At 44.7% G+C, this 13,158-nt stretch overlaps 1 protein-coding gene across 2 annotated transcripts in view; it reads left to right on the forward strand.

The window, feature by feature from the left end:
* The window catches only part of ezrb (ezrin b), a 61,207-nt gene that overhangs the window by 41,270 nt on the left and 6,779 nt on the right, over window positions 1-13,158 (forward strand). For both annotated transcript variants that reach the window (XM_042321513.1, XM_042321514.1), the window contains exons 10-12: window positions 6,990-7,153; window positions 8,974-9,104; window positions 11,149-11,309. In XM_042321513.1, the coding sequence (XP_042177447.1) occupies window positions 6,990-7,153; window positions 8,974-9,104; window positions 11,149-11,309 (456 nt within the window). The remainder of the gene's footprint in view (window positions 1-6,989; window positions 7,154-8,973; window positions 9,105-11,148; window positions 11,310-13,158) is intronic.

Raw genomic sequence — 13,158 nt, forward strand, 5'->3', positions numbered from 1 at the left:
GTACTTGAAACATGTTTTGTATTTTGTATTTTGTTGTCCAGAAGCCAAAGGCACAATCCTAGTCATAGTAACAACCCATCCTAGTTATATTAATAACCCATCCTAGTCATAGTAACAACCCATCCTAGTCCTATTAACAACCCATCCTAGTCCTATTAACAACCCATCCTAGTCATAGTAACAACCCATCCTAGTCATAGTAACAACCCATCCTAGTCATAGTAACAACCCATCCTAGTCCTATTAACAACCCATCCTAGTCCTATTAACAACCCGTCCTAGTCATATTAACAACCCGTCCTAGTCATATTAACAACCCTTCCTAGTCATATTAACAACCCGTCCTAGTCATATTAACAACCCATCCCAGTCATATTAACAACCCATCCCAGTCATAGTAACAACCCGTCATAGTAACAACCCATCCTAGTCATAGTAACAACCCGTCCTAGTCATAGTAACAACCTGTCCTAGTCATAGTAACAACCCAGTCTAGTCATAGTAACAACCCATCCTAGTCCTATTAACAACCCTTCCTAGTCATATTAACAACCCGTCCTAGTCATATTAACAACCCTTCCTAGTCATATTAACAACCCATCCCAGTCATAGTAACAACCCGTCATAGTAACAACCCATCCTAGTCATAGTAACAACCCATCCTAGTCATAGTAACAACCCGTCCTAGTCATAGTAACAACCTGTCCTAGTCATAGTAACAACCCAGTCTAGTCATAGTAACAACCCATCCTAGTCATAGTAACAACCCATCCTAGTCCTATTAACAACCCATCCTAGTGATATTAACAACCCATCCTAGTCATAGTGACAACCCATCCTAGTCCTATTAACAACCCATCCTAGTCCTAGTAACAACCCATCCTAGTCATATTAACAACCCGTCCTAGTCATAGTAACAACCCATCCTAGTCATAGTAACAACCCGTCCTAGTCATAGTAACAACCCATCCCAGTCATAGTAACAACCCGTCATAGTAACAACCCATCCTAGTCATATTAACAACCCATCCTAGTCATAGTAACAACCTATCCTAGTCCTATTCATAACCAATCCTAGTCACAGTAACAAATCAAATCAAATCAAATTTTATTTGTCACATACACATGGTTAGCAGATGTTAATGCGAGTGTAGTGAAATGCTTGTGCTTCTAGTTCCGACAATGCAGTAATAACCAACAAGTAATCTAACTAACAATTTCAAAACTACTGTCTTATACACAGTGTAAGGGGATAAAGAATATGTACATAAAGATATATGAATGAGTGATGGTACAGAGCGGCATAGGCAAGATGCAGTAGATGGTATTGAGTGCAGTATATACATATGAGATGAGTATGTAAACAAAGTGGCATAGTTAAAGTGGCTAGTGATAAATGTATTACATAAAGATGCAGTAGATGATATAGAGTACAGTATATACGTATACATATGAGATGAATGATGTAGGGTATGTAAACATTATATTAGGTAGCATTGTTTAAAGTGGCTAGTGATATATTTTACATCATTTCCCATCAATTCCCATTATTAAAGTGGCTGGAGTTGAGTCAGTGTCAGTGTGTTGGCAGCAGCCACTCAATGTTAGTGGTGGCTGTTTAACAGTCTGATGGCCTTGAGATAGAAGCTGTTTTTCAGTCTCTCGGTCCCAGCTTTGATGCACCTGTACTGACCTCGCCTTCTGGATGATAGCGGGGTGAACAGGCAGTGGCTCGGGTGGTTGTTGTCCTTGATGATCTTTATGGCCTTCCTGTAACATCGGGTGGTGTAGGTGTCCTGGAGGGCAGGTAGTTTGCCCCCGGTGATGCGTTGTGCAGACCTCACTACCCTCTGGAGAGCCTTACGGTTGTGGGCGGAGCAGTTGCCATACCAGGCGGTGATGCAGCCCGCCAGGATGCTCTCGATTGTGCATCTGTAGAAGTTTGTGAGTGCTTTTGGTGACAAGCCGAATTTCTACAGCCTCCTGAGGTTGAAGAGGCGCTGCTGCGCCTTCTTCACGATGCTGTCTGTGTGAGTGGACCAATTCAGTTTGTCTGTGATGTGTATGCCGAGGAACTTAAAACTTGCTACCCTCTCCACTACTGTTCCATCGATGTGGATAGGGGGGTGTTCCCTCTGCTGTTTCCTGAAGTCCACAATCATCTCCTTAGTTTTGTTGACGTTGAGTGTGAGGTTATTTTCCTGACACCACACTCCGAGGGCCCTCACCTCCTCCCTGTAGGCCGTCTCGTCGTTGTTGGTAATCAAGCCTACCATTGTTGTGTCGTCCACAAACTTGATGATTGAGTTGGAGGCGTGCGTGGCCACGCAGTCGTGGGTGAACAGGGAGTACAGGAGAGGGCTCAGAACGCACCCTTGTGGGGCCCCAGTGTTGAGGATCAGCGGGGTGGAGATGTTGTTGCCTACCCTCACCACCTGGGGGCGGCCCGTCAGGAAGTCCAGTACCCAGTTGCACAGGGCGGGGTCGAGACCCAGGGTCTCGAGCTTGATGACGAGCTTGGAGGGTACTATGGTGTTGAATGCCGAGCTGTAGTCGATGAACAGCTTTCTCACATAGGTATTCCTCTTGTCCAGATGGGTTAGGGCAGTGTGCAGTGTGGTTGAGATTGCATGGTCTGTGGACCTTTTTGGGCGGTAAGCAAATTGGAGTGGGTCTAGGGTGTCAGGTAGGGTGGAGGTGATATGGTCCTTGACTAGTCTCTCAAAGCACTTCATGATGACGGAAGTGAGTGCTACGGGGCGGTAGTCGTTTAGCTCAGTTACCTTAGCTTTCTTGGGAACAGGAACAATGGTGGCCCTCTTGAAGCATGTGGGAACAGCAGACTGGTTCAATTATTGATTGAATATGTCCGTAAACACACCGGCCAGCTGGTCTGCGCATGCTCTAAGGGCGCGGCTGGGGATGCCGTCTGGGCCTGCAGCCTTGCGAGGGTTAACACGTTTAAATGTCTTACTCACCTCGGCTGCAGTGAAGGAGAGTCCGCATGTTTTCGTTGCAGGCCGTGTCAGTGGCACTGTATTGTCCTCAAAGCGGGCAAAAAGTGATTTAGTCTGCCTGGGAGCAAGACATCCTGGTCCGTGACTGGGCTGGTTTTTCTTCTTGTAGTCCGTGATTGACTGTAGACCCTGCCACATACCTCTTGTGTCTGAGCCGTTGAATTGAGATTCTACTTTGTCTCTGTACTGGCGCTTAGCTTGTTTGATAGCCTTGCGGAGGGAATAGCTGCACTGTTTGTATTCGGTCATGTTACCAGTCACCTTGCCCTGATTAAAAGCAGTGGTTCGCGCTTTCAGTTTCACGCGAATGCTGCCATCAATCCACGGTTTCTGGTTAGGGAATGTTTTAATCGTTGCTATGGGAACGACATCTTCAACGCACGTTCTAATGAACTCGCACACCGAATCAGTGTATTCGTCAATGTTGTTATCTGACGCAATACGAAACATCTCCCAGTCCACGTGATGGAAGCAGTCTTGGAGTGTGGAGTCAGCTTGGTCAGACCAGCGTTGAACAGACCTCAGCGTGGGAGCTTCTTTTTTTAGTTTCTGTCTGTAGGCAGGGATCAACAAAATGGAGTTGTGGTCAGCTTTTCCGAAAGGAGGGCGGGGCAGCGCCTTATATGCGTCGCGGAAGTTAGAGTAACAATGATCCAAGGTTTTTCCACCCCTGGTTGCGCAATCGATATGCTGATAAAATTTAGGGAGTCTTGTTTTCAGATTAGCCTTGTTAAAATCCCCAGCTACAATGAATGCAGCCTCCGGATAAATGGATTCCAGTTTGCAAAGAGTCAAATAAAGTTCGTTCAGAGCCATAGATGTGTCTGCTTGGGGGGGGATATATACGGCTGTGATTATAATCGAAGAGAATTCTCTTGGTAGATAATGTGGTCGACATTTGATTGTGAGGAATTCTAAATCAGGTGAACAGAAGGATTTGAGTTCCTGTATGTTTCTTTCATCACACCATGTCTCGTTAGCCATAAGGCATACGCCCCCGCCCCTCTTCTTACCAGAAAGATGTTTGTTTCTGTCGGCGCGATGCGTGGAGAAACCCGCTGGCTGCACCGCCTCCGATAGCGTCTCTCCAGTGAGCCATGTTTCCGTGAAGCAAAGAACGTTACAGTCTCTGATGTCCCTCTGGAATGCTACCCTTGCTCGGATTTCATCAACCTTGTTGTCAAGAGACTGGACATTGGCGAGAAGAATGCTAGGGAGTGGTGCACGATGTGCCCGTCTCCGGAGTCTGACCAGAAGACCGCCTCGTTTCCCTCTTTTACGGAGTCGTTTTTTTGGGTCGCCGCATAGGATCCATTCCGTTGTCCTGGTTGAAAGGCAGAACACAGGATCCGCTTCGTGAAAATCATATTCTTGGTCGTACTGATGGTGAGTTGACGCTGATCTTATATTCAGTAGTTCTTCTCGACTGTATGTAATGAAACCTAAGATGACCTGGGGTACTAATGTAAGAAATAAAACGTTAAAAAAACAAAAAACTGCATAGTTTCCTAGGAACGCGAAGCGAGGCGGCCATCTCTATCGGCGCCGGAAGTAACAGCTGTCCTAGTCATATTAACAACCCATCCCAGTCATAGAAACAACACGTCATAGTAACAACCCATCCTAGTCATAGTAACAACCCATCCTAGTCATAGTAACAACCCATCCTAGTCATAGTAACAACCCATCCTAGTCATAGTAACAACCCATCCTAGCCATAGTAACAACCCATCCTAGTCATAGTAACAACCCGTCATAGTAACAACCCGTCCTAGTCATAGTAACAACCCGTCCTAGTCATATTAACAACCCGTCCTAGTCATATTAACAACCAATCCTAGTCATAGTAACAACCAATCCTAGTCATAGTAACAACCCGTCCTAGTCATATTAACAACCCGTCCTAGTCATAGTAACAACCCGTCTTAGTCATAGTAACAACCCATCCTAGTTGTTGCATATTTAGATTCTAACAGAGATTGTGTAACTATGGAAACACTATCAGGTGGGCCATTTAGATTGGTATTTTCCTGCCAATTGCATTTTGGCAAATGTTTGAAAATGACGTTTTATTGTCTGCTTCATTACAGGAGTTGTATGTTCTGTTACAATGAATTACCATAATCTACAGTTGAAGTCTGAAGTTTACATACACCTTAGCCAAATACATTTAAACTCAGTTTTTCACAATTCCTTGTCAGTTAGGATCACCACTTTATTTTAAGAATGTGAAATGCCAGAATAATAGTATAGAGAATTATTTATTTCAGATTTGATTTCTTTCATCACATTCCCAGTGGGTCAGAAGTTTACATACACTAAATTAGTATTTGGTAGCATTGCCTTTAAATTGTTTAACTTGGGTCAAACGTTTCGGGTAGCCTTCCACAAGCTTCCCACAGTAAGTTGGGTGAATTTTGGCCCATTCCTCCTGACAGAGCTGGTGTAACTGAGTCAGGTTTGTAGGCCTCCTTGCTCACACACACTTTTTCAGTTCTGCCCACACATTTTCTAAAGGATTGAGGCCAGGGCTTTGTGATGGCCACTCCAATACCTTGACATTGTTGTCCTTAAGCCCTTTTTCCACAACTTTGGAAGTATATTTGGGGTCATTGTCCATTTGGAAGACCCATTTGCGACCAAGCTTTAACTTCCTGACTGATGTCTTGAGATGTTGCTTCAATATATCCCCTCCTCATGATGCCATCTATTTTGTAAAGTGCACCAGTCTATCCTGCAGCAAAGCACCCCCACAACATGATGCTGCCACCCCCGTGTTTCACGTTTGGGAGGGTGTTCTTTGGCTTGCAAGCCTCCCCCTTTTTCCTCCAAACATAATGATAGTCATTATGGCGGAACAGTTCTGTTTTTGTTTCATCAGACCAGAGGACATTTCTCCAAAAAGTACGATCTATGTCCCCATGTGCAGTTGCAAACCGTAGTCTGGCATTTTTATAGCGGTTTTGGACCAGTGGCTTCTTCCTTGCCGAGCAGCCTTTCAGGTTATGTCAATATAGGACTCGTTTTACTGTGGATATAGATACTTTTGCACCCGTTTCTTCCAGCATCTTCACAAGGTCCTTTGCTGTTGTTCTGGGATTGATTTGCACTTTTCGCACCAAAGTACGTTAATCTCTAGGAGACAGAACGCATCTCCTTCCTGAGCGGTATGACAGCTGCGTGGTCCCATGGTGTTTATACTTGCGTACTATTGTTTGTAGAGATGAATGTGGTACCTTCAGGCTTTTGGAAATTGCTCCCAACGATGAACCAGACTTGTGGAGGTCTACAATTTTTTTCTGAGGTCTTCTGATTTTCCCATTCCCAAGCAAAGAGGCACTGAGTTTGAAGGTAGGCCTTGAAATACATCCACAGGTACACCTCCAATGAACTCAAATGATGTCAATTAGCCAATCGGAAGCTTCTAAAGTCATGACATCATTTTCTGGAATGGAAGTTATTTAAAGGCACAGCCAATTTAGTGTATGTAAACTTCTGACCCACTGGAATTGTGATACAATGAATTATAAGTGAAATAATCTGTCTGTAAACAAATGTTGAAAAAATGGGGGGCGGGGCGCCTAACTGTGTTCAGTAACCGCAGATGGGATGTGTCTCCTTCAAATTAAAGGTTTGGTTTAGTCATCCCTACTGTTCCTTTCAGCTGCCATTTTAACTTTCCATTCCAAACTAAATGGTCGCTATGGGTGTTGTCGAGTTTCGGACTCTGCACCTGCCTACTGTTAGTAGAGCCTTTTGTCATTTCAACGTTATGGAAACACTAAAGATGGCTGTTTGCAAAAACATTTAGTCTGACCTGAGTTTTGTTCTTTTCTCCACCCTCCTTCACCTTTCTCTCACCCACCACTCTCCCCTGCCCTCTCTCTCTCTCTCTACTCACCCCTCCCCCTTTCTCTCTACCCATTCTCTCTCTTTTCCTACCCCCCTCTTTCTAATCTCTTCCTCTCTCAGGACTTTGTGTTCTTTGCCCCTCGCCTGCGCATCAACAAGCGTATCCTGCAGCTGTGCATGGGCAACCATGAGCTGTACATGCGCCGCCGCAAGCCAGACACCATCGAGGTACAGCAGATGAAGGCCCAGGCCCGCGAGGAGAAACACCAGAAACAGATGGAGAGGTGTGTGTGTGTGTGTGTGTGTGTGTGTGTGAGTTTAGAATTAGGGTGGCCAACTCTCCTGGAGAATTACTGTATGTGCATGCTTTTGCTCCATCCCTACACAAACACACATAATCAGATTCAGAATATCACTCACGAAAAGGGATATATTGTATCCTATGATCGGAGTTGGCCAAAGTTACAAAAATATGCCATGAATCATATCCTAGCATGTATCTCTTGCTCCAAAGCATAGCATGCTCTTCATTATAGCAAGACATGCTCAGCAGCTTTGCAGGCTTCACAGGTACATGAAGTACTGCAGAGATAGGCCACTAGCATAACTAGAGTAATCCCAGCGTAGCACTGATGATTCAGTAGCATGACCTCATTCTGGGATGAGTGACGCGACCTAAAGACAAGGTTGTGGGAGCTGGCTGCTGTATCTTCTAGTGTTTAGCGGGACAGGATGGCCTTCGCACAGCTCTTCAACATGATTTTAGATGGCCAGGGTCCGTCACAATCACCTGTAGGACTTTCCCTACAGTAGAACCTAACCCTACACTATAACCTAACCCTACACTAGAACCTAACCCTAACCCTAAACCTACACTAGAACCTAAACCTACACTAGAACCTAACCCTACACTAGAACCTAATCTTAACCTTACACTAGAACCTTACCCTAAACCTAACCCTATACTAGAACCTAACCCTAAACCTAACCCTATACTGGAACCTAACCCTACCCTGGAACCTAACCCTAAACCTAACCCTACACTAGAACCTAACCCTACACTGGAACCTAACCCTAAACCTAACCCTACACTGGAACCTAACCCTACACTGGAACCTAACCCTAACCCTACACTGGAACCTAACCCTAAACCTACACTGGAACCTAACCCTACACTAGAACCTAACCCTACACTAGAACCTAACCCTAAACCTACACTGGAACCTAAACCCTACACTGGAGCCTAACCCTAAACCTACACTGCAACCTAAACCCTACACTGTAGCCTAACCCTACACTGTAGCCTAACCCTACACTGGAGCCTAACCCTACACTGGAGTCTAACCCTACACTGGAGCCTCACCCTGACCCTTCACGGGAGCCTAACCCTATACTGGAGCCTAACCCTAACCCTACACAGGAGCCTAACCCTACACTGGAGCCTTACCCTACACGGGAACCTAACCCTATACTGGAGCCTAACCCTAACCCTACACAGGAGCCTAACCCTACACTGGAGCCTTACCCTACACGGGTACCTAACCCTATACTGGAGCCTAACCCTAACCCTACACAGGAGCCTAACCTTACACAGGAACCTAACCCTATACTGGAGCCTAACCCTACACTGGAGCCTAACCCTACACTGGAGCCTAACCCTACACTGGAGCCTAACCCTAACCCTACACAGGAGCCTAACCCTACATTGGAGCCTAACCCTAACCCTACATTGGAGCCTAACCTTACACAGGAACCTAACCCTATGCTGCCAACCATCAACAATAAAGGGGAAAGGGTGTTTTTGTGTCATTAGTCTAGATTCTCTAACCAGCTTATTTAACATCACTGAACAAACTATGAAGGGTATCTGTAGAATGACAGTTTATGCCTGCTACTGTGTGTGTGTGTGTGTGTGTGTGTGTGTGTGTGTGTGTGTGTGTGTGTGTGTGTGTGTGTGTGTGTGTGTGTACAAAGTGTGTCTCTACTCAATGTGTGTAATATCACACAGCGAGAGGGGCCAATGACCCCAGGGTGATTATTACTTAATTAGCCAGCACACGTCAGCCTCTCTTTGTGTCTCACACCGGCCCTCTCTTATCTGCAGGGCCCAGCTGGAGAACGAGAAGAAGAAGAGGGAGGCCATAGAGAGAGAGAAGGAGCAGATGGAGAGAGAGAAGCAGGATCTGATGATGAGACTCTACCAGTTTGAGGAGAAGACCAAGAAGGCAGAGAAAGGTATGCCCAGGGGAGAACAGGGTCTGACTGGTGAGGATACTAGGGTCAACCAGAGCACATTTATCACCTAAATGTAGGGAGATGTGTGAGTAAGAGAGACAGAGAATGTGTGTGTACATGCGTTTGTTGGTGTGTGTGCTGCATTTTCATGCCGCATTAAATAGCTTAAATCAGTAATGATATTTGAGAAAATTACTCTGTTGACAACAATTTGCATTTAAATAGTTTGAAAATTTCTATTGAAGTTCTATTTTACTGGAAGTAGTAGTATACAGCTATACCTTGTGCTATGTGTGACTTTATGTCCCGGTGAACCTTAGATAGCCCGGCGGTATTGTTTCTGCATGGTTAGATATCAGTTATCAGGTTGATAAGGCATTTACTGACTGTCAATGCTTCCTCATCGACCTTTGTTTGTAACCTTATATATTATTATACTATACATGGGTCATATTCATTAGGCATCAAATGGAAGAAAAGCTACTAAAACAGGAAGGGACTACCTGAACGTGTCCAATAAGAAATGCTTGCTTTTGTTTTCCGTTGCAAAACATTTCTGCAATATTTTGCTACGGTGAGCCCTAATGAATATGACCATGGTTTATCTCCATATTCAGTCTAGCAGACAGCGTATACCTTCTGTCGGATTTACTTAACCGGATTATTATTGTATTATTATTTCCATGAATAGCTGTGGAGAGGGTTTAGGATTACATCATGGAAGTAGAACAACCCTGTAACTACAGTAAGTGCCTGGTGGTTCCATACTATCCATAATGCAATCATACATTTCTAAGATTTTGTACTTCGTTTTGAAGGTCTGCTTCAGAGGTCGGTCCTATGTCCTTACTAACATTTTAAGTGTAATGTTAGAGAGTTGTTAGGGTGGTTCTGATTGTAATGTTAGAGAGTTGTTAGGGTGGTTCTGATTGTAATGTTAGTTTGTTTTTGACCTTATGTTTACTATGTGGTTGTAGTGTTTGTCTAAAACTATATGCATTCCTTAGTGTAGTTCTGTTCTATGTCTAGTACTATGTCCTTCTTAGTGCAGTTCTGTACTATATGTGTTCCTTCCTTAGTGTAGTTCTGTACTATGTCTAGTACTATATGTGTTCCTTAGTGTAGTTCTGTACTATAACTAGTACTATATGTGTTCCTTAGTGTAGTTCTGTACTATGTCTAGTACTATATTTGTTCCTTAGTGTAGTTCTGTACTATATGTGTTCCTTAGTGTAGTTATGTACTATATCTAGTACTATATGTGTTCCTTAGTGTAGTTCTGTTCTATGTCTAGTACTATGTGCTTCTTAGTGCAGTTCTGTACTATATGTGTTCCTTAGTGTAGTTCTGTACTATGTCTAGTACTATATGTGTTCCTTAGTGTAGGTCTGTACTCTGTGTGCCTTAGTGTAGTTCTGTACTATATGTGTTCCTTAGTGTAGTTCTGTACTATGTCTAGTACTATATGTGTTCCTTAGTGTAGTTCTGTTCTATGTCTAGTACTATATGTGTTCCTTAGTGTAGCTCTGTACTATGTCTAGTATTTTATGTGTTTCTTAGTGTAGTTCTGTGCTATGTCTAGTACTATATGTGTTTCTTAGTGTAGTTCTGTAGTATGTCTGGTACTATTTACTATATGTGTTTATGAATATCTCTGTCTTGCAGAAGTGTATTTGTCTTTTATCTGTCAGTGTCTCTCTGAGTCTGACCTGCATGAGGAGCATGTGTTTGGGTGTTTTAGGGGTTTTCCAGGTCGTCCTTGATGCCTTACTAGTCTGTGTATCGTGTTAGGCTACTATCAGATCTCACAACGCCTGAAAAAGTGTTAAACCAGCATCTCTGAAACCACATTAGTTTCAAGTTTCACGTTTTATTTGTCACATGCACAAGTGCAGTGGAATGCTTAACTTGCAAGCCCTTCACAACAGTGCAGTATTCAATATTAAATATATATTCTGTACTCTCTCTTCCCCTCTCTCTCTCTTCCCACTCCCCTCTCTCTCTCTCTCTCTCTCTCTCTCTCTCTCTCTCCACTCCACTCCAGACCTGCAGGAGCAGATGCAGCGTGCCATGCAGCTGGAGGTGGAGAGGAGGATGGCGGAGGACGAGGCTGCCCGCCTGGAGGCTGAGCGTCAGGCTGCCCTGCTGGCCAAGGAGGAGCTGGCCCGCCACGCCCAGGACCAGATGCACAACCAGGAGCAGCTGGTGAGAACCACCACACAAACATCATACGACCATGTTATAACATCATACAACAATGTTACAACCATCTTACAACATCTTACAACCATGTTATAACCATGTCAGAATCATCTTACAACCATGTCACAACATCTTACAACCATGTTATAACATCTTACAACCATGTTATAACCATGTCAGAATCATGTTACAACCATGTCACAACCCCACTATAACCTTACTGCACTGTACCATAACGCTACCATGTCACAACCCCCCTATAACCTTACCTCACTGTACCATAACGCTACCATGTCACAACCCCCCTATAACCTTACCTCACTGTACCATAACGCTACCATGCCACAACCCCCCTATAACCTTACCTCACTGTACCATAACGCTACCATGTCACAGCAAATTGAAACCCTGCTATAACCCTACTATACTGTACAATTCTGAAATTGACCTATCTGTGACAGACTGTGTTAGCAGACTGTGTTAGCCTGCTGAGCTTAAGCCTAGACACCACCTCTTCAACATGTAAAACTCCAAACCTCACCTCACTAGCACACTGTGCAGAGCTGAAATGAACTCCTCCATGCAGCACTGAAGACTGCGCCTCTGTACCTTACTGTAATAATGTCCTTCACCACAGTAAAAGTGGACTACATCCCTTTATGCCAGACAGTGTCCACCCCACCCTGCTCTGCACCCTGCACCCTGCTCTGCACCAGACCACACACAGGGTCACTGTAACAGACCTGACAGTAAACCTGTAGTCTAGGGAGAAGACTATTGACAGTGGAACACTGAGGCTGTTTTTACAGGGAAAAGTTGGGACAACAGCCACTCTGAACCAACCCCATAACAGAGCAATGTGTCATGATAAACAGATAAAGACACAAGACAATAAGCCACTATAAAACACCAAAATGGTCCGTCTCTGTGAAGAAACAGAATGTAGGATACGCTACAGGCTTTGCTCTAATGGGGCTTTCCTCAAACATGTAATGCCTCGCTATGAACCCATATATACAACAGGCACCACCAGTATGAACATTACAACACAATCTACTGTTTCTCTCAACATCTCCTCAGCTTTAACTCGGTAGACTGGAATCTCCAGTGACTAAGCAGCAGTCTAGCCTAGCAACCTGTTGACTGTTTTCAATAGAGGCTGTGTTGGCCCTTTTTGGGCCAGACACCAATTTTACAGCTGAACACACTTGACAGAGGTGTTTTATGGTCAAGTGTGTGTGTGTGTGTGTGTGTGTGTGTGTGTGTGTGTGTGTGTGTGAACAACAAAGCAGCGTACTGAGCCCTACAATAAGCACTAAGCACTGTACTCTACTCGAATGTACTCTACTGCAGGTCTCCCTGGTACAATGGTGTATCTACTATATGGCCCACACCATATAGTTAGATAGAGGACTCCAGATGAATATAACCAGTTTTAATGGTGCTGCCCATGCTGTCAGAGATGCCAGGTTGGCACAGATACAAATATGAGTCTTCTATCTAACTCTATGGCCCACACTGAAGTCATTATACCTCATCACCAGTTTATTAGCCCCAGCACTTGAGACAGACTGGACTCTGGCCAGCCCCAGCACATGTTGAGACAGACTGGACTCTGGCCAATCCCAGCACATGTTGAGACAGATTGGACTCTGGCCAGCCCCAGCACATGTTGAGACAGATTGGACTCTGGCCAGCCCCAGCACATGTTGAGACAGACTGGACTCTGGCCAGCCCCAGCACATGTTGAGACAGATTGGACTATGGCCAGCCCCAGCACATGTTGAGACAGACTGGACTCTGGCCAATCCCAGCACATGTTGAGACAGATTGGACTCTGGCCAGCCCCAGC

Source organism: Oncorhynchus tshawytscha, linkage group LG05 (genome assembly GCF_018296145.1).
Source record: "Oncorhynchus tshawytscha isolate Ot180627B linkage group LG05, Otsh_v2.0, whole genome shotgun sequence".
NCBI lineage: Eukaryota > Metazoa > Chordata > Actinopteri > Salmoniformes > Salmonidae > Oncorhynchus > Oncorhynchus tshawytscha.